The following is a 22,792-nucleotide window of genomic DNA, read 5'->3' as shown; positions in this document are numbered from 1 at the left end:
ACACCAAGATCAGGCTAGTATTACTCAGCAGTTTAATGTACTCAGTAGTAGATAACAAAGACACCTATGTCAGACTACTATTTATTGACTACAGCTCAGGTTTCAACAACATTATTCCCATGAAACTCATCTCCAAACTCCGTGGCCTGGGCCTCGGTGCCTCTCTCTGCGACTGGATCCTGAATTTCCTAACTCACAGACCACAATCAGTAAGGATAGGCAACAACATCTCCTCCACGATCATCCTCAGCACAAATGCTCCACAAGGCTGTGTTCTCAGCCCCCTACTATACTCCTTATACATCCATGACTAAGTGGCCAAATTCCACTCCAAATTGATTTTCAAGTTTGCTATCGACACCACCGTAGTGGGTCAGATCTCAAACAATGACGAGACAGAGTACAGGAATGAGATAGAGAATCTGGTGAACTGCTGCGGCAACAATAATCTTTCCCTCAATGTCAACAAAACGAAGGAGATTGTCATCGACCTCAGGAAGCGTAGAGGAGAACATGCCCTTGTCTACATCAATGGCGACGAAGTAGAAAGGGTCGAGAGCTTCAAGTTTTCAGGTGCCCAGATCACAAACAACCTGTCCTGGTCCCCCCCATGCCGACACTATAGTTAAGAAAGTCCACTAAACTCTATTTTCTCAGAAGACTAAAGAAATTTGGCATGTCAGCTACGATTTTCACCAACCTTTACAAATGCACCATAGAAAGCATTCTTTCTGGTTGTATCACAGCTATGGCTCCTGCTCTGCCCAAGACAGCAAGGAACTACAAAAGGTCATGAATGTAGCCCAATCCATCACGCAAACCAGCCTCCCATCCATTGACTGTCTACACTTCCTGCTGCCTCACCAAAGCAGCCAGCATAATTAAAGGACCCCTCGCACAGCGGACATTCTCTCTTCCCCTTTTTTTGTCAGGAAAAAGATACAAAAGTCTGAGGTCACGTACCAACCGACTCAAGAACAACTTCTTCCCTGCTGCCATTACTTTTGAATGGACCTACCTTGCATTAAGTTGATCTTTCTCTACACCCTAGCTCTGACTGTAACACTACATTCTGCATTCATTCGTTTCCTTCTCTGAATGGTATGCCTTGCCTTATAGTGCACAAGAAACAGTACTTTTCACTGCATACTAATACATATGACAATAATAAATCAAATACCGATGAGAAATATTCATTTAGGATCTCACCCATCTCTTGTGGATCCACACATGGATGACCTTGTTGATCCTTCAGAGGCCCTACTCTCTCTCTAGTTACTCTTTTGCCCTTTATGTATTTGTAGAAGCTCTTTGGATTCTCCTTTGCCGTATCTGCCAAAGCAATCTCATGCCAACTTTTTGCCCTCCTGATTTCTCTCTTAATTCTACTCTGACAACCTCTATGCTCTTCAAGGGATCCACTTGATCCCAGCTGCCTCTGCATGTCATATGGCTCCTTCTTTTTGACCAGGGCCTCAACACTAAGTCATCCAGGGTTCCCTACTTCTACCAGCCTGTCCTTCACTCTAAAAGGAATGTGCTTACCCTGAGCCCTGGTTAACACACTTTTGAAAGCCTTCCACTTACCAGCCTTTCCTTTGCCTGCCAACAGACTCCCCCAATCAACTTTTGAATGTTCCTGTCTAATACCATCAAAATTGGCCTGCCCCAATTTAGAATTTTAACTTTTGGGCCAGACCCATCATTCTCCATAGCTATCTTAAAACTGATGGAATTATGGTCACTGGTCCCAAAATGATCCCTTATAACACTTCTGTCACTTGCACTTCCTTATTTCCCAAGAGGAAGTCAAGTTTTGCCCTCTCTCTAGTCAGGCCATCCACATACTGAATAAGAAATTCCTCCCGAATACACTCAACAAATTTCTCTCCACCCAAGCCCCTAATGCTGTGGCTGTCCCAGTCAATGTTGCGAAAGTTAAAGTCCCCTACTATTACCACCCTATTTTTCTTGGAGCGATCTTTAATCACCTTACATATTTGCTCAATTTCCCGCTGACTATTTGGGGGCCTGTACAATCCTATCAAAGTGATCTCTCCCTTCTCATTTTTTAGTTCCACCTATATAGACTCAGTGGGCAAACCCTCGGATGTATCCCCTCTCAGTACTGCCATGATGTTCTCCCTAATCAAAAACGCAACTCCCCCCTTCTCTTACCTCCTGTTCTATCTTTCCTGTATCTGTACCCGAGAACATGGAGCTGCCAGTCCTGCCCCTCCCTTGGCCATGTTTCAGTAATAGCTATATCATCCCAGTCCCATGTACCCATCCATGTCCTGAGTTCATCTGCCTTGCCCGTCAGACCTCTTGCATTGAAATAAATGCAGTTTAATCTACACTTCCCTTGCTCTCTGCCCTGTTTCTCGGGCCATCTTTCTGGTCACGTTTTGTACACTCTCCCTGTGTTTTATTTCCCTTAGCCTTACTGGACCCATTCACTGAGTTCACCATAGTCTCTGTACTTTGAACAGTGGCCCTTTTTGATTTCTGACTTTGGTTTCTCTGCCTTTCACTTTTCCCCTTACTACCTTTTGTTTCTGTCCCCACTTGACTTCCCGCATTGGTTCCCATCCAACTGCCACATTAGTTTAAACCCTCTCCAACAGCACTAGCAAACACTCCCCCTAGGACATTGGTTCCAGTCCTGCCCAGGTGTAGACTGCTTGATTTGTACTGGTCCCACATCCCCCAGAACCGGTTCCAATGTCCCAGGAATTTGAATCCCTCCCTTTTGCAACATCGCTCAAGCAACGTAATCATCTTAGCTATCCTGACATTCCTACTCTGACTAGCACATGGCACTGGTAGCAATCATGAGATTACTACCTTTGAGATACTACTTTTTAGTTTAACTCCTAACTCCCTAAATTCAGTTTGTAGGACCTCATCCCATTTTTACCTATATCGTTGGTGCTTATATACACGACAGCTGGCTGTTCACCCTCCCCCTCCAGAATGTCCAGCAGCCGCTCCGAAACACCCTTGCACCAGACAGGCAGCATACCATCCTGGAGTCTCGTTTGCATCTACAGAAACGCCTGTCTGTGGAGAATGTAAGTTCAAGTTGATCTTGGATAAAAGCAAATTACTGCGGATGCTGGAATCTGAAATCAACAGAGGAAACGCTGGAAAATCTCAGCAGGTCTGGCAGCATCTGTAAGGAGAGAAAAGCTTTGACAAAGGGTCATCTGGACTCAAAACATCAGCTCCTTTCTGTCGTAAGTGGGGAAACATCAAACAATGGGTGGCCCCTTTGACTTTCTTGGTGGAGATGACAGGCCTGCAGTTGTCTTCATAAGCGATTTACATTATTCATATGGCTTCCCAAAATAAAGGGAAGGTTTGGGAATTGGAGTAACTTGGTTTGAATCTCTATCTGGGACATCCTAATTGTGCCACAGGGATAGATCGTAGATGGCTCATTTTCTTGTTGGGTTTTAACCGTGTGATTTTCTTTTAATGGAAACAGGCAGTTGCAGTCAGAGCCTTGGACGTAGCTTTGAGATAAGTAGAGAGAGACATGTCTGTCAGGAGCTGTAGACCAGTAGCACAAGGTTATAAGAAACCAAGCACATTTTCTGATTTCGGAGTCACTAAGCACTGTGATTACTGGAATATTGCATACAGTTTTGGTCTCCTTACTTGAGAAAGGATATACTGGCACTGGAGGGGGTGAAGAGGAGATTCACTAGGTTGATTCCGGAGTTGAGATGGTTGGCTTATGAGGAGAAACTGAGTAGACTGGGGCTATACTCATTGGAATTCAGAAAAATGAGGGGAGATCTTACAGAAACATATAAAATTATGAAGGGAATAGATAAGATAGAAGCAGGGAAGTTGTTTCCATTGGCGGGTGAAACTAGAACGAGGGGGCATGGCCTCAAAATAAGGGGAAGCAGATTTAGGACTGAGTTGAGGAGGAATTTCTTCACACAAAGGGTTGTGAATCTGTGGAATTCCCTGCCCAGTGAAGCAGTTGAGGCTACCTCATTGAGTGTTTTTAAGGCAAGGATAGATACATTTTTTGAACAGTAAAGGAATTAAGGGTTATGGTGAGCGGGCGGGTAAGTGGAGCTGAGTCCACAAAAAGATCAGCCATGATCTTATTGAATGGCGGAGCAGGCTCGAGGGGCCAGATGGCCTACTCCTGCTCCTAGTTCTTATGTTCTTATGAGCAAGAAACCAGTGAGACCAATGCTAGAAATGGGATGTCCACAATAGTCTAGCACTTGAGAATTGGAGGGCCACCTCGCCAGATCCTGGTAGCGGGACCCCAAGAAATATCACATCTTGGGGGATAGCAGAAAACTGAGGTGAATCAAGTAAACTCCTGAGAGCTGCAGCATGACTTGGTTTAGTCTCTGAAGTAAAGGAACCCTCAAGATCTTGTAACGTACCGAGGAACTCCTGGGTGGAAATAAAAGTGCAACAGGGAATTGTTCGAGGAGATTTGCAGTTTGAAATGTGCATTTACAAACTATATATATATACATATAGTATTAAGTTAGTAGTACTGGCTTTGCTTAAATCTCGCACAGTAAAAGCTTTTGTTGAAAACATGAAACTTTGTAGCACAATTCTTTTCATTAATATTGGAGTTTGAATGTCTTTTTTAAAAGTTAATAGTTTTATGATCTCGAGGGAGACCATGTTAAAACAGTGCCTTTCTTGACTGACCCATCATAGTCATTCATTCTAAATGGTGCCCTCTATAACAAGCCCAAAACAGAAATATCGGATGAAATTGCATGCATTTTTCAATACTTTTAGAATTAATTTTATCTTCGTAGCAAGTGTTTTAATTTTTGCTTTCTACAAAGGCACCTCCAAAATCCATGCCCCTCTCTGCTGTCTTCCCATAATCCAATATGCTTTCCACAGCACCAAAATCACAAATAAGATTCTGTCACTGTGATGAGGAGACAAGAGGTAATGTATCCAGGTTTGCTGACAGTACAAAGCTAGGTGGGAATGCAAGCTGCGAGGGGGACACACAGAGGCAGCAAAGAGATAGAGACAGGTTAAGCGAAGCAGCAACAAGTATAATGTGGAAAAAGGGTGAAGTTATTGAATTTGGGCACAAGAATAGAAAAGCAAAATATGTGGTTTTTTTTAAAAAGGCTCGAATCTTGTAAATGTTGCTGTTTGTGTATATTCACACAGGGAACACAAAAAGTTAACATGTAGGTACAGCAAGCAAATAGGAAAGAAAAGGACATATTGGCCTTTATTGCAAGGTGATTAGAATACAAGTCTTGCTTCAACTGCACAGACTCTAGTGAGACCACACATGGAATACTGTGTGCAACTCTGGTCTCCATGTTTTAGGAGAATATACTTACATCGGAGGCAGTAACGCAAAGCTTCACTAGATTGGTCCCTGGGATGAGAGAGTTATCCTGTGTTGAGGGGCTGGGTAAATTGGGCCTACGTTCTCTGAAGTTTAGAAGAATGAGAGGTGATGTCATTGAAACATTCAAGATTATGAAGAGGCTCAAGAGGGTAGATACTAAGATGTTGTTTCCCCCGACTGGAGAATCTAGAACAAAGGGGAACAGTTTCAGGATAAGAGGTCGAATGTTTAGGACTGAGGTGGGGAGAGACTTCTTCACTCAAAGGGCTGTGACCTTCGGAATTCTCTACCCAAAGGGTTGTGGATGTGCCATCATTGAATACATTTATGGCTGAGAGGGACAGAATTTTGGTTTCTGAAGGAATGTGGAACAGGTAGGAGAATGGAGTTGAAGTCCCATATCAGTTATGATCATATTAAATTGCAAAACAGGCTCAATGGGCCACATGGTCCTAATTCTTACGTTGTCATTAATACAGACATTCCATTTGAGCCTCTGACTTCATATTCTCATCATCACTAACTGACTACTTCTACTTCTATAATATTATATACACAAGTTCTACAACCTTGACCATAGCCCATCTGCTGCTGAAACTATCATCCGTGCCTGTGGCATGTCCAGATTTGACTAACCACATGCTATCCTGTCTGGATTCCAATCCCCACTTGCCATAAATCCCAGCTTAACAGATGCTGCCGCATGTACAGTAACCTGTACCTGATGTTGCTTAGCCATCACCCCTGACCTTGCTGATCTACATGGGCCCTTGGTACTTCAATATCTCGATTTAAAAGCAAAATACTGCAGATGATGAAATCTGAAACAAAAGCAGAAAGTATTGGATTTTCAGCAAGTCAAGGTGCATCCGTGAAGAGAAACAGAATTAATGTTTCAGACTGATGACCTGAAAGCATCAGTTCTGACAAAAGGTCATTAACCTGAAATATTAGCTGTTTCTCTCCACAGATGCTGCCTGATCTGCTGCATATTTCTAGCATTTTCTGTTTTTATCTCAATTTACAATTTGGATTGGCGGTGCCTGGTTACAGAAGCAAGGTTTTCTGTAAGACAAGGAAATCGGCTGTTTTTGTCAGCTCATTTTATACATGTCCACTTTATCAGTAATACTCAAACTTGAGAAGTCAATTAGTGAAACAGGATCGCTCAGAGTAGTTACCAAAACAGTATTCTGGCAGAGAATTTTATACAGCAAGAGTGAACTATACTTTCAACTAGTGCAGTTAACACTGAATGGCACTTAGCCCAGCACCCAAATAGATTTTTTTGTCCTTCCCACTAATGTTACTTTGCAGGGCACGAATGTCCCGATAGCCTAGTCACACTGAATTGCCACAAAGCAAGCTATACGAATGCTGCTTCCAACAATGCACTTCAGTATGATGCAGCAGCTTCTACAAGCCATTAAGCACGACCTGTTAAAAGATCAAAACTAGCAGTAATGACATTTACATAAATGTTTGCCAAGTTTAAATTGGTCTAAATTAAAATATTTTAATCATATTAAGCACTTCACATGAATTAATTACTTTCTTTCTTTTCCAATATTTTCAAATATTCTTCTATTTTATTTTTGGATGGAACCTCAAATATGGGGTCTTGATAGTCTGGTCTGAATAGGCTCATCTTCCATTAAATGTTTAGCTATTTCCCTGTTTAATTCCAAATCAATAGAATTTCAGTATCAATTTCTGAAACCCTTAAAACACACCAAGGGCAATGGAAAAATGTAATCATCAGCTTCCTGTGTTCATAGATATCGCATGCTGAAAGCTAACTATACTGTGATTCCTTTAGTTAGAGATTTTGTTTTTTTAATAATGACTAATGTTTTATGGACAGTTAAAGTCAAAGTTCTATGTTTCTAAAAGCATTAAGATACAATTGTAAAATACTCTAAAATCTAGACTTTAAATATTCCATCACTTTTTAAAATAATTAACCAAAACAGTAAACACTTACTCCTTACACTCCTCATCCATATCTGCATCATTCAAGGCCATGATAAATCTCCTTGCAATTGGAGCAAAGGGGTCCAAACACTGACAATGATTTTGTATCCTGTTAAAAAATTACAAAAATGTACATCATTTTTGGAATTGTTAAAACATAAAAAGATGGGCAATCCTTTCAAATGAGAGTTTTTTTTATTATAAGTTTTTAAAGTTTGACCAAACCAACACTATATTGTTGAGACATTTACAGATTTAAGACAATGCTTTTTTTGGAAAATAAATACGGACAGCTAAAAAACTGAATACCAAGAACACCAACAATGCACATGCAATCAAACTTCACACATGTGGGGAGCTGGATCTGCAATTTGTTCAAAAATGTAGGTGTCAATGATATTCAAACAGAATGGTGTTATCAGCTGCAATCAATAGAATGTCTGAATTTTCAGAAACCTTGTTTCACATCAATGCGTTAATCATTCTGTAACTGTCATGACTGACTAATGCAATGACATTCACAATAGCTTTTGTTTGAAACTTAGCTTTCAAATTTAAACCTAATTATCCTCAGTGGTTTGTGGCCTCACAATGGCAAAGTGTGCAGGAGTAGTTCTGAGAGTACATCTCCCATAAACTGACATGGAATTGTGTTGATGGTGGCTGCAAATAAGTTAAGGGTACTTTTCTTAATGCCACTTCCCAATGGCAGGCTGGTAGATTGCGCTCTTGATCTACTATTTGTGGTTGAAATCAGTTCAGGTACCTTTGTTTTTTTCCCCTCACTAAACAACTATCATTGCAGCAAAGCTACCTAGGATGAAATTAGTGCAACCCCTAAAACCAGACAAGTATTCTCTTTTGAAGAGATCAATGGATTTACAGTGTTACCTTTTGCTGTGAAAAAGGAATCAAGTGAAAGGGAAACTAGATGTGCAAGAAAAATGCATTTTTCAAAATAATGAGCTTGTAAATAAGAATATTGTCAGAAACGCCACCTTATATGCTACCATTTAACAGAACAGATTGCCAACCTCATTGTAGCCATGTGCAAGTCCTTCATACAAGCCCTCCTAACAGACAGAAACACAAACATCACCAAATAAAATGTCAGCATCAATCCTTACATGCTAAAGCATTTTCCAGAACTCCTGATCATTCTGAGACTCGGTGACAGCTTTGAAAGCTCAGACAAGTACTCATTTTATTGTTCTGAAACCTAGCTCCAAAAAAAATGTCATACATCAAAATAGTTACAGCTCTGATTTCTCAGTTAAGTGAAGAGATCGAGCTGAACTAATATCTTAAGCTGCTTCACTCTGGGTTGAACTTTGAGACCAAGTTTGTACCCGACAGACAGTTACATATTCTACTCTGAATGCTTTGATATTATAAGCAAACCTTGCAAAGTAATAGACTTCCAATCTTATTTTCCATCTGCCAGGGGAAAAAAAAGAGTTACCTGAACAGATTGTAACCACAAATAGCACATTCTAGTTGGTCAAGAGAACAATCAGCCAGCCTGCCATTTGGCTGGGGCATCATGCAAGATGAAACAGAATAAGTGCAAGGGGAAAAACTGAAGTCACCTTTTACTGAAAAAATACACAGTAAGAATAAAAGGTACATTTAACAAATGGCCTATAGTATAACAACTGCAACATACAAGAACATACAACATAGGAGCAGAAGCACGCCACACAACCTTCAAGCCTGGTCTGCCATTCAATAAGATCATGGTTGAATTGATCTTGGCCACAACTCCACTTTTTTTTGCAAGGCCCCAATAACCCGCGACATGCCAATGTTTCAAAGATCTGTTTATTTCAGCCTCGAATGTGACTTAACCCCCACAGCCCTCTGGAATAAAGAATTCCAAAGATTCATGACCCTCAGAAGAAATCCCCCCCATCTTCATCTTAAATGGGATACCCCTCTTCTAAAACTATGTAACCTCATTCTGGATTTCCCCATGAGGGGTAACATGCTCTCAGCATCTACGCCATCAAGCCCCCTCAGAGTCCTTTATGTTTCAATAATATCACCTCTCATTCTTTTGAACTCAGTGATTGAATATAGGCCCAAAATGCTCAAACACTTTCATAAAACAAACCCTTCATTCCAGGAATCAGCCTTCTTCAAACTATTTCCAATACAAGTATATCCATCCTAAGTAAGACCACCAAAACTGTACACAGTACTCTAGGTGTGGTCTCATTAAAGCTCTGTACAGTTTTAGGATGGCATCCATACTTTTATACTCCATCGCCCTTTTCATAAAGGTAAATATTCTATCTGCCTTCCCAATTAATTACTGCTAACGCATGCTCGTTTTTTGAGATTCATGTACAAGGCCATCCAAATCCCTCCCTTCCACAGCATTCTTTAGTCTCCCTCTAAGTAATATTGTGCCTTTCTATCCTTCCTACCAAAATGGTGGGCCTCACGTGTTCAGCAAAACATTATACTCCAGTTTTTTTCTTATCCTAACATACCTGTATCCCTTTACAGACTCCATGGTCTCCTCACAAAATGCTTTCACACTTATCTTTATGGGCTCTGATCTTGTGTAGTAGCATCTTTCCATGTGCCTTTTAGAAATCCAAATGCACCACATCACTGGTTCTCCTTTAACCGCCCTGCCCGTTGCATCCTCAAAAAAACAGTAACAAATTTGATTTTCCTCTCACAAAATCACATTGACTGCTTGATTGTGTCATGATTTTCTAAATATCTTGCTATTACCTCAATAATGGGCAAGCTAAGTTAATGAGTAGCCTTCCTTCATTTCAGCGAGCTGCAAGATTGAAATCAGGCTTGCTCACTAACCATGACCCCATGAATAAGATGAAATACATTTGATACACACCGAATATTTCATAACGAGTTGTACAAAGAGCTTAGTTTGATTAATATATAAATTATCAACTTCAAAAAGATTAAAAGAAACATTTATGCTTTGGATGCAGAGGGAGCACATAGCTCTCTCAGTCAATGTTGAATCCAATCAGCACACACCTCACTTGTGTTTGCTTTGTGTGTGTATCACCTCAGACATACTGGTTGAGAAAAGACTACATGGACAGAAATCAACGGAATATGGCAACCCTGCACATGGGCAACGGTAAACAAAATGTCTCCTGGGCTGCACTCAGAACCCAGATGGATCACTTGTGAGTCTCAGGCTGTAGGATGCCCACCGCTGCATTTCCACCTTAATAATGGATTTGAGCTGTTAAGCTAACAAACCTATAGTTTCCTGTTTAGTGTCTCTCTCCTTTCTTGAAAAGGGGAGTTACATTTGCAGTTTGCCAATCAGTGGGATCTTTCCAGGATATAGGGAATTTTGGAAAATCACAACCGATGAATCCACTATCTCAGCAGCCAAAGACCTCAGAGTGCAAGCCATCAGTCTTTAGTCCCATAAGTTTGCCTAATAATTTTTATCCAGCTATAGTGATAGCACCTCCTTTCTGCACCCTGATTTTCTACAATTATTGAGATGCTTTTATTTGTTTTACTGTGAAGACAGAAAATATTCAAAGTCTCTGCCATTTTTGGTCCTTTTGTAACAGAGTACACATTTGTTCAGAATGTTGAAATATCTCCTTAAACATCTGCTTTTTCTTTTAGTCAATTCAATTTTTGTACTTCTGTTAGTTTCGGGGACCAGTTTCTCACCTTCAATATGAATGTAAAATTCTATCATGTTATGATCATTCTTCCTCTCAGGAATCTCTGATTATTTAACCCTGTTACACGTTACCAAATCTACTGTAGTCTGTTCCCTGGTTGGCTCCACAATGTATTGTTCTGAGAAAATGTTTCAAATATGCTCTATGAACTCAGCTTCAAGTCTATCTTTATCTATTAGATTTGATCAATTTAAATGGAGACTAAAATCACCCAATTATTGCAGTGCCATCCTTACAAGCTCCCATTGTTTCTTGATTTATATCCTTCCAACAATAGTTACTATGAGGGGATCTACTGACTACTCCCACAAGCAATTTTTCCCTCCCTCGCTATATCTTGAGTGGGATTCTCCAGCCGCGCTTGCCCCAAAACTGGAGAATCCCACCCGAGGTTAGTGGACCATTGCGTGGTCTGCCCCCTCCACTGCCCACTACGATTCCCATGGCGGGTGGGATGGGAGAATCCCCCCCCCACCCCATCTTCATTCAAACTGATTCTACATCTTGATCTTCCAAGCCAAGATACTTTCTCACAGCTGCACTGATCTGCTCAGTATTAACTGCGCTACCCTGACTTCCTTTCCATTCTGCCCATCATTCTGAAATTTCAAGAATAATCTGTTTACAGCCTTAGCCACCTTGCTTTCTCCCCCCTCCCATTTTCTCACACCAAACTGCCTTCTACACTGTCATGCCTTCCTCTCTGTTCTTGCTAACCCTATATCAATTTGCTCATGCACAAGGTAGTAATTTAGAGATTATCGCATTTGTGCTTTTGCTTTTTAATTTTGTTCACGACTGCTCATTCACACAGACCATTTTTAGTCTTGCCTGTGTCACTGATACATACATGGATCACAACTGGATCCTTTCCCTCTTGCCCCAATATCCTCTCCAGTCCAGAAGAAATGTCCTTAATCCTGACACTGGACAGGCCATACAGCCTTTGGGCTCAGCTACAGAATGTACCTACCCTACTATATTGCCCCTTCCACCTCTACATTCATTTTTACTGCTCCAAATATGAGTGCCCCCATACCAGAGTGCTGGAGTCAGTTTATCATCTGCCTAATAGTTCCTGCTCTCATTCATACAGGATGCAAGAACATGTACATGTTGGACAAGTGCAAGGGCTAAGCGTACTCCTGGATCCTCATGTCTGCCTCAGTTGGAATCACACCCCCTCTGTCCCGGAATACAAATCAAATCTGAAGTATTTAATCTAAGGCGTGTGGTTATCACCTGGAATGTTGTCCAGGTAACTTTCTCTCTCCCTGATACACTGGAGTGTCTGAAGCTCAGACTCCAGAGCCAACTCCCTGAGCCAAAGATCCTTGAGCTGCAGTCACATTTGATGCGGCTGTTGTGAATCAAACTGGTGTCCACCATATCCACATGCAACAGCTGCAATACATATTCTACCCTGCCATCTTCACTGCATTATATTTAACTAATCAGGTTTTGAAGTTTTAAAATGGCACTCAGTTGTCTACTTCCAATTCATAATCTAGAAAACAAATTTGCTTAATTTATTAAATTTAACTAAATGCTTTAGATTTTTACCATAACTTAGCCCAGAGTCTTAATGTAACCCTATCCTGCACTCTGATCAAATCTGCACTCAGCTGAAGTTGCTTGATGCTATTTTTATTACTTACTGTTTTACTTGCTCTTTTTGAAACTTTTCATTTCCTGGCTCTTGGTTTAGAAGGAAACAAGGAAATAAAAAAAGAGAGAAATACTCACCCACAATTTACTTACCAGCTTTCCTCTAATGTCACATTTGGATTTTTTCATTCGAATGTGGTCCATGTGTTCCTGTCTCCTTTAGATCCCACTCCTCCTGGTCTAAGGCCTCTTCTGTCACTGCTCCAGATATCCATTCCAGTCTTGCTCAGCTCCCAGTCCTCCTGGATTTTGCTTCCAATTCTGTTTTCTCTCCACATGATGTTGACTCCTCACCAGGGCACTGGCGCATAGGCGCCCTTCAACACTCACCCGCCAGCAATTATTCATGTGAAAGTCTCAACAGTGAATACTGGTAAGCTATTCAACTAAGGGAGTCAACATGATGGCATCCTATGCTATCCTCAACTGACATCCCAGAACTTACGACAGGAGTTAGTTGGTAACAATCAGAAGCAGGCCACGTTTTTGAAACTACTCTCCCGAACCTGGAGGTGTCAAGGCCAATCTCAATAGCCCAACAAACAATTCCAACTGAGATTAGTTAACTAGGCAAAAGACCTAGATCAAACACCGGAACCTCTTGCCTCAAATGGATAAAGTTCTTGTTGCATTGCAGGAATCGTGTGGCAAAGATATTTAAATTGTCTCTTATTGACATGACATTCATCAGCCGAGTGAGTTCAGCATAATGTTAATTCCAGAGGGACAATGACTACTGAACTGCACTCCGAGACCAGTGGTTTTTAATCTGAGGGTCCCTGTGCAGCCATCAATTGTTGACCTGAAAAATTTAGGACCGATGCAAACCAACAGCACTTAAGAATGGAGGTGATAAAGGAGAATATATATTGAGGGAGAAGAAAGGTCGATTTTCTTAAATAACTGTAGGGTTATTTCATAAGGTATCTAGACTGTTTGGAGAGTGTAATGGATAAAGACAGAGTGAGTGTTAAAAAAAAAAGGAGCCAGCATGGAGAGAAAGACAACAGCAGTGAAATGTTGCGAAGAAACGGATGCGCAGAATGCCAGGAAGTAAAGAGACGTATAATGAAATCAGCCTCACATCAAGTTTTAAGCATTCTGATTTGAAGCAGATCAATCTTCAGAAACCAAGGCAATGTCAGCACCATCTAGTGGTCATCTTCTCCTCCTGCGTTTGGTACCCAGTTACAATTTACATCACTAGATGTCACTATTATTAACAGTAAATTCACAAAAACATGTTAATTTTGTGCTGTAAGTATCACATAGTTATTTCACAGCAAACAAATTGTAAATATTGTGGCCACAACTTCTGTTGTTTCAATGACAATTATTTAAAAACACATTTTCATAAACTTGCCAGATTTATTCAGTTTTGTGCCAACTGTGAACTGTAATGGTGTTTTGGTCTTCATCTGTTGGGAATTGGGTATGGGCTGCCCAAACACATTTCATTTAGAACCCTTAGAGAGACTTTAGTCCCATCTGTCTCAGATCAGTATTCCAACTCACACCACCACAATAATTTGAATTTGCCAATTTAAAAAAATAAACAAATACATTTTTAAAGCCCCCATAACTATAAACACATAAATCGCTTGTTTCTTCTGTACAAACTGCACAATGAGACAAACACTCATTTTCTAGTTCATAAACAAACTGGGAGCTTTTTAACTGTGATTTGTGTTAAATCAGGCAAGACCGAGCTTGTCAATTGTGATGAAGTGCTGCCATCCACAGGCAGGTGTTTTCACTTCTTTTCCTTTAAATAAATTACATATTGATTCAAAAATAACACCAAAGATGGCAATTCTTTAATTTTAGAAACATAATTTCAATAACCATAGAACTCTCAAATTTTAAGTCTTCAAACAGTTTATTTGTACCAATAATTCACAGGCCATTATTTCACGGTAAATGCCAAATTCTATTTTGTTTCATGAGATTCTGGGACTTGTACCACTATTTGGAGTTGCATTCTGTTTATAATTAGTTCCATGGACCAGTGGCAACTAAATAAATCACATCCCATTCTTATTACTTGGAATTCGATGTCATGTCTGTTAATCGGGTTCCAAACGTTAATGCAATAGTTTCTTAAATTCACAGCGCCAGGAACCCAGGTTCGATTCTGGCCTTGGGTGACTGTGTGGAATTTGCACGTTCGCCCTGGATCTGAGAGCGCTTCCTCCGGGTGCCCCAGTTTCCTCTCTCAGTTCCAAGATGTGCAAGTCAGGTGGATTAGCCATGCTAAAATTGTCCCTTAGTGCTCAAAGATGTGCAGGTTAGCTGGATTAGCCATGGTAAATGGCATTCATGAGGATATTTGGGGGGAGGGTTGGCTGGGTAAGATGTTCTTCGAAGTGTCACTGCAGACTTGGTGAGCCGAATGGCCTCCTTCTGCACTGTAGAGATTCTAGATTACATTATTTTTGAGTAAACGATTTCCAGTTATGTTACTAAACAGATTCATAGCCATTACATCACAGATGGAGGCCTTGTAGTGCAGTGGTAGCGCACCTACCGCTGGACCAGAAGCTCTGGATTACACTCCAACACCAGGACTTGTTGGCCACGGAAGGAGAGCTCAACGCAGTTCAATGGGTTGATAATCAGCTCATAAATCCTTCCACCACTTCCTCCATTATTCTCCAAAGGATGAAAACAGTATGGGTGTGACGATACGCTAACAGCACAGAAGGCTAGTTGACCGATCGAGTCCATGCCAGCTCTCTGTAGAGCACTCCAGTCAGTTATATTCTCCTGTTCTACCTGTAGCCCTACAATCTTACTTCCTTCAAGTTTCCATTCAAATTCCATTAGAAATAATTTACTGTCACCACTTCCATTACTCTCATAGCCAGCAAGGTTATTATCACTTGCTGTGTAAAAAAAATTCCTCACTATTTTTCTGCATTTCTTGTCCAAAACTTTAAATCTCTGTCCCCTAGTTTCTGTACCATCATTAATGGAAACAGATTTTCTTTGCCTAGCTTATCTAGGTGCCATAATCTTGTACACCTTCATCAAATTACCTTTAAATTTCCTTTGATCTAAGGGATACAACCTCAGCTCTGCAAACTAATCTTGTAGCTATCCCTGGAACCATTCTGATAAATCTCCTCTGCAACTTTTCATGGACCTCACATCCTTCCTGAACTGGACACAATATCTCAGTTGTGGCCTAACCAGAGCTTCATAAAGGCTCAGCATAACTTCCCTGCTTTTGTACTCAATAGCTCTATTTATGAAGCTCAAGATTCCATATGCTTTTCTAACCACTCAATCAAAATGCCCTGCCACCTTCAAAGATCTATGGACTTGCATCCCAGGTCCCTTTGCTCCTTCACACTCTATAAAACAGTACCATTATTTATATATTGCATTTCCCTATCCCTTTTGCCAAAATGCATTAGCTCACACTTCTCCGTATCAAACATAATCTGCCACTTGCCTGCCCATTCTTCCAGCCTACTTACTTGTGCAGTTGATTGGTATCATCTTCATTGTGTGCCCTACCTCCCAGTTGGTATGACTGGCACATTTTTAAACTTTACACTATATTCCAATATCCAAGTCATACATATGTAAAAAGATATAGCTAGGGCTGAACCCTGGAGAATATCACTGTTTAACCATCCTCCGGTCTGAAAAATATGGCTGCCAACATTGAAACAGTAACAACTAGGGATGCACTAGAGGTGGAAACTGGAGGAACACATTGTAGAGCTGAAAGAGGTTACAGAGATAGGAAGGGGTAATGCCATGGGGAATTTGGAAAAGAGTGTTACAATAGAGGTTTTGCAGGACCAGGACCAATGAAGGCCAACAACTACAAGTGATGGGTGCATAGGACTTGGTGCAAGTTAGGATTTGTTTTTTTCTTTATTTCTTTCATGGGATGTGGTCGTTACTGGTTAGGCCAGCATTTGTTGCCCAACCTTAATTGCCCTTGAAAAGGTGGTGGTGGAGCAGTGCCTTCTTGAACCTTTGCAATTCATTGGGTGTAGTAAGAGCCACAGTGCTGTTAGGGAGTGAGTTCCAAGACTTTGACCCAGCGCCAGCAAAGGAACAGTGATATGGTCCCATGTCAGGATGGTGTGTGGTTTAGAGGGAAACTTGCAAGTGGTGGTGTTTCCATCGATCTGTTGTCTTGTCCTTCTAGGTGGTAAATGTCACAGGTTTGGAAGGTGCTTTCAAAGGAGACTTGGTGAGTTGCTGCCACTCTGTTGGTGAAGAGAGTGGATGTTGAAGGTGGTGGGTAGAGTGCTAATCAGGCAAGCTGCTTTCTCCTGGATGGTATGAAGGTTGAGTGTTGTTGGAGCTGCACCCATCCAGCAAAGTGGAGAGTATTCAATCACACTCCTGACTTGTGCCTTGAAGATGGAGGAAAGGCTTTGGGGATTCAAGAGCTGTATTACTCTCTGCAGAATTCTCAGCCTCTGACCCGCTCTTTTAGCCAGTGTTTATATAGTTAGTCCAGTTCAGTTTCTGGTCAATGATAACTCCAAGGATGTTGAGAGTGGGGGATTCAGCATTGGCAACACCATTTATTGTCATGTTAGAGATGGTCGCCTGGCACTTGTTTGGCACAAATGGCACTCGCCACTTATCAACTTAAGCCAGAATGTTGTCCAGGTGTTGCTGCATATGGGACAGGAAACGAGAGCAGTTTTGCATGAGTTCAAACACATCGAGGGTACAACTTAAGAGGCCCGCCAAAAGAATATCGTTACTTTGATAGGTTAGCACAGCTGCCTCAACGCCAGGGATCCAGGTTCGATTCTCGACTTGGATCACTGTCTGTGTGAAATCTGCACCTTCTCCTGTGTCTGCATGAGTTTCCTCCGGGTGCTCCAGTTTCCTCCCACAGTCCAAAATACTTGCTGGTTAGGTGCCTTGGCCATGTTTAATTCTCCCACAGTGTACCCGAACAGGTGCCGGAGAGTGGCGACTAGGGGATTTTCACAGTAACTTCATTGCAATGTTAATGTAAGCCTACTTGTCACACTAATAAACAAACTTAAAACTTATTCCAAACTCTCATGACTGAGAATTTCAGCAGCAGACGAGGAGATGGAACAGGAAATTTGCAATTAAATGAATTTAACATTTGCAGAAAGTCTTCACACTAACCTAACAGGACAGTTCAAATGACGGCCAAAGACTCCTCTATTTCAAAGTTTGTAAACGCTCCTATGAAGTGCACTGGGTGTTTTACTACATTAAAGGCACTATATAAATTCAATTTGTTGTTCTATGATATTTGACAGAGGGTTAGTGTTTTGTTATTATTGTTGATCTGTAGGTAGGGAGATAATAGTTCTGTTCAACGTCTTTTACTAAATGTGGCTGAAAGTGCTCACGATACAGAGAAACCCAGCAACAAGATTTTATGAGAAGTTTAAACGGAAATTTCACTACATTGAATGATTAGAGACTTTTGGGGCACGTCCTGGGTCAATCTAAAATTGTGCCTCACTGTGGATGAAATTAAGCAAAAAATAATGACTTTTTTGCATACAGTGCATTTTCATTCCAGTGAATTTACTCAAAAGGTACTTCTAAAAATTGAGAAAATTGATGTCACGTTCTTTCACTTTTTGGTGGCTACGGCTTGCGTATGATTAAATACTAATAAGATACAAAATATCAATTCACTTAGTTTGTAGGACTGCACGAAAGAAGAAAAATGGAAAAATAAAAGCAAAATACTGGAATCTAAAACAATAGAAAATGCTGGAAAAGCTCAGCAAGTCTGACAGCATCCATGGGGATAGAATAGAGCCAACATATCAAGTTCGCTCAACATATCACATTGGCTCTATTCTCTCTCCACAGATGCTGTCAGACCTGCTGAGATTTTCCAGCATTTTCCATTGAATGGACAAATAAACATAATTTGGTTACCAAAAAGCGTTTTGGTTTAGGACATTCACTATTATTTTCGGCATTTTGACATGATTTTTCGAAAAGTTAGCAGCACAAAATTACATCATAACCAAACTAAAAGCTGGTTTAGCAACAGAACGCATGAGGTGAACGTTAATGTGAGACAAAGTTCCAGAAGAATATGACAGACCCTATATTGCTCACTTCCATCTTAAATAGAAAAAATAGAAATTCCTGCACCCACTATGAAATTTGCCAATGATGCAAAACTTTGCGGCTAGTTGATCAACATAAATAGCATTTAGAAGCAATTAAAGCAGGTTGGTTAAGAAATAATACATTAATTTGAATGTAGGTTCATATAAGGTGTTACTGCATGTGCATGATAACTAAGGTGGTCACTAGTAAAGGTTGTCTGTGATTATTGATCATAAACTTAAACATGTTGTAAAATAAATCAATATCAAATACTAGATTAGAGTTGAACTACAAATTAAAATGGTTATCTTAATGTTATAAAGTGCACTGTTAGGTCCACATAACACTTTCAACTCTGGGTTCCCTATCTATCTTCATTAGAGGAGATTCTGTGATTAATAACTTGTAAAATTTTGATACAAGATTTACAAAATTGAAATTGGTTTATTTGAAGAAACGATTAAGTGGAGGCACAATCTAGATTTCCTGCAAGTTGAAAAGGTATTGTTAATATAAATATATATGACTTGTGTATGCACGAGAAAACAGGTTTAAAATGAATCAGGGCAAGGGAGATTAAAATAAGCTATTTTTCTTTGCAAAGTACAGTTACATGGAACTGATTTACAATAAAAGTAGCTGCAGTAGAAGGATCAACTTCTTCAAAATGAATAAATATCACATTTTTGGACTGGTTATAATATGGTCAAATACTGCAAGAGGACTACTATCCCTGACTTGTTCGGGCAAGATAGGAAACATTTTTAAAGGGAAGCAGGCCAGTGTGGAACAGTTGAGATGCAAATATAGATCAAAATTTTGGAGTTTTGCACATTAGTACTTGGTGATCAAGAACATATTTGGGGGATCTTTCCTCAAAAAGATTAGGTGAGAGAGCCCATGTTAGGATGTGTTGTGCATCATCTGTATTCGCGACTTTGACAAGTTCTTATTTCTTATTCCATATTTAACACCTCAACATGTTCAAAAAAACAAATGAGGCCTCAGAAGACAGGAAATCTACTGTTTCTACAAACAGAATAGCAAGGGATCTTAGTCTTGATATGCAGAATAATCTGGTTATTTTAAAGCAGGCAAATAAAATTTTTTGTAGCTGTTGTTTTGTCATGACAAATTCCTTTCATATTTCTTTGTCCTTACCAGGTTCTTCCTTTGGTTGGGAGAATGGACAAGTAAAATGATCAACTTTTTTAGCTGTTCTGTTTTAGTCTAAATTGTTTTGCATCCAGAATTTGTTCTTCAAATTGCCCCACGGAGATACAAATTCCATTACCAAATGCATGCAGGCTTTGAAGGACATTAAAATCGCTGTTTCCCAAAGAACAGGGCAGACAATAGCTACTTTTTCAGGAATCGAAAAGCAACGCTCATGGCCATGTGTATTCTAATACAATGCTGTTCCTGTTGTTTAATTATACAGAAGATACAATTACGATATGATCTATCGTATATGCAGAAGAAATTTGCTTTTTAGTTGACCATCAGAAGGCAAATCGTTTCCATCTAACAGACACCTTTCTCTCTGGATTTTCTCGTCATAATGGTTATGATCAATGAAAGAATATACAAGACCTGCAGCATTTTTTGCCAATAGCCCAGCTTAGTGCAAGGAAACAGAAGCACAGAATATTACAGCACACAATCAGGACATTAAGTCCATCATAATTGGCACTGTTTTATTTTTGCAAAACCAAGTTGCCCTAAAAGCATAACAGTCAAATGAAAAAATACCAAAAAAACAAAATAATAAATGCAAAATGGTAGCAATGCACCGGTAGAATGCAATCAGGGTGGAAGAAAGCCTGCTCAACCATTATCATAAGCAAAGTTGAAGTGGTACTTACAGAAGCAGTAATGCCCAATTTATCCTCCCCTCTAGTGTATTCATAGCATTAAAATTATACACTACGCATTTCTCCCTCCACAAACACAGTAACATTGCCCCATAAATATTTGATAAAAATCAGGCTTTACAATTTTGCTGCACAATCATAATGATTAGAATTAATGCAAGAGTAAATAATTACAGGAATGGACTCTCGTGGAAAATGTCTGTTAATTAGTGGCCATTAGAACACATAATTCTTTTGATGCAAGTTAATTAGCTGACATTTACAATGTTATTCAAATTGGTTTCAGCTCTTTTTAAAAAAATATGCAAATACAAAAAAATGCATATCCTCCAATAAATATGCTGACAATATTGGCAGTTTTACTCGGCACTTACTGTTTCTTACAAATCGCCATTCAACCTCCATAAATCTAAACACACCAGCATATTAACTTAAGACTTTTAAGATCGCTCAATTCTCATCCAGAGGTTACTGTCCGAATCCATACATTACTCATTCTAGCTAGTAGTACTTTTGGGGGCAATGAGGAGGAGTGAAAATGGTAATCAGTTTTTAAGAGTGTTTGTGATCCAATGCTAAATGAAAGTAAGCTTCCTCAATCACAGGTTTCACGGGATAGAAACCCAAGCAGCAAACATAGCCAATTTTGTTCTGTTCTCCGGTGTTCCAAGTAACTTTATAAAAATTAATTTGAGTTGTGAACACAGCTGCTAAAGTCCAGCATTTATTGTCCATCCCAGATTGTCCTTGGACAAAGTGGTTATGAGCCACATAGAACATAGAACAGTACAGCACAGAACAGGCCCTTCGGCCCACGATGTTGTGCCGAGCTTTATCTGAAACCAAGATCAAGCTATCCCACTCCCTATCATCCTGGTGTGCTCCATGTGCCTATCCAATAACCGCTTAAATGTTCCTAAAGTGTCTGACTCCATTCTTGAGCCATTGCAGTCCATCTGGTGTCGATACGCTCCATATCATTAGGGAGGGATTATCAGGATTTTGAACCAACAACAGTGAAGGAGCAACAATACAGTTCCAATTCAGGGTGGTTTGCAACTTAGAGGAGGAACTTTCCAATTGTGGTGTTCCCTGTTGTCTGATGGTATTCTTCTACATAGTAGAGTACACAGGTTGGGAAGGTGCTATAGAAGGAGCTTCGGCAAGTTGCTGCAGTGAACTGTGTGTCATTGTGCATTGTTAGTAGAGAAAGTGAACGCTTCAGGAAATGGATGGAATGTCAGGTAACTGGGTTGCTTGATCCAGGATGGTATCAAGCTTCGTGAGTGTTGTTGGGGCAGCACTCATCCAGGCAAGTGGAGAGCGCAACCATTTTTCCCCCAAACCAGCCTCCATGGCTCTTGGCTTAATAGTTGCAGGAAGTCCACATACTGACCAGCAGCTGGAAATTAATTACATGCCCATCAGCCTCTGTTCCTGCCCCAAGTCTCTTGCACACAGTCTCTTTCTCTCTTAGCAGGAAATCTTTTCAAAATTTCATCACTGGGTTTTCTTCAAATACAGTCAGATAGACACTAAAGGAACCCTGGAAGGAAACAGTGTAGCTGAACTGACTGAACAAGTTTCCTGGGAAATTTTGCCCCATCTTACCTGCAGACAGCAGAATCTGCCAACAACCAACAATCAGGTTTGGCAAAAATGTTCAGCCCAAGCACATGGGAAAGCCTATAACAATACTTCAGGGAAGCCTCATTTTGTACAGTAGAAAAAGCGTTTTTGACTGATTCAGTTGGACAGAGGTGGATGTGGTCAACTGCCATTTTGCCCAGGTCATTTCCCCAATCCAAAGTCTGCTGCTTGTCTGTTCTATTCCGCATGCACAAACCACTCAAAAGTCCTTCCACAACATTAACTAGGTCCCTACCATTTACTAGCTAGCTGACTACATGACCATGTATGGTTCCTGTCAACATCCAATAAGCATCCCACACCAGCCACTGGAAATGCAGCTTGCGGCTCTCAACAGCTTTGACCCTTACCCTAACTCTCTACTTGCCAACTGCCCTTCCTTAGCAAGAATGAAAAATAAGAAGCAGAAAATCAAAAGACACACAGAGGAGACAGGACAAAACAGGAGGAAGACCGAGACATAA

General features: G+C 40.4%; 1 protein-coding gene across 1 annotated transcript in view; it reads right to left on the bottom strand.

Moving 5' to 3' along the window:
* LOC144497779 (zinc finger protein 644-like) overlaps nt 1–22,792 on the bottom strand; it is a 126,170-nt gene that overhangs the window by 32,004 nt on the left and 71,374 nt on the right. The window contains exon 3 of the mRNA XM_078219216.1: nt 7,359–7,457. Within this exon, the coding sequence (XP_078075342.1) occupies nt 7,359–7,399 (41 nt within the window). The 5' untranslated portion in view covers nt 7,400–7,457. The remainder of the gene's footprint in view (nt 1–7,358; nt 7,458–22,792) is intronic.

The sequence above is a fragment of the Mustelus asterias genome, chromosome 8, assembly GCF_964213995.1.
Source record: "Mustelus asterias chromosome 8, sMusAst1.hap1.1, whole genome shotgun sequence".
Classification (NCBI taxonomy): domain Eukaryota; kingdom Metazoa; phylum Chordata; class Chondrichthyes; order Carcharhiniformes; family Triakidae; genus Mustelus; species Mustelus asterias.
The sequence above is the reverse complement of the archived record's forward strand: the minus strand, read 5'-3'. Positions and strand labels throughout refer to the sequence as shown.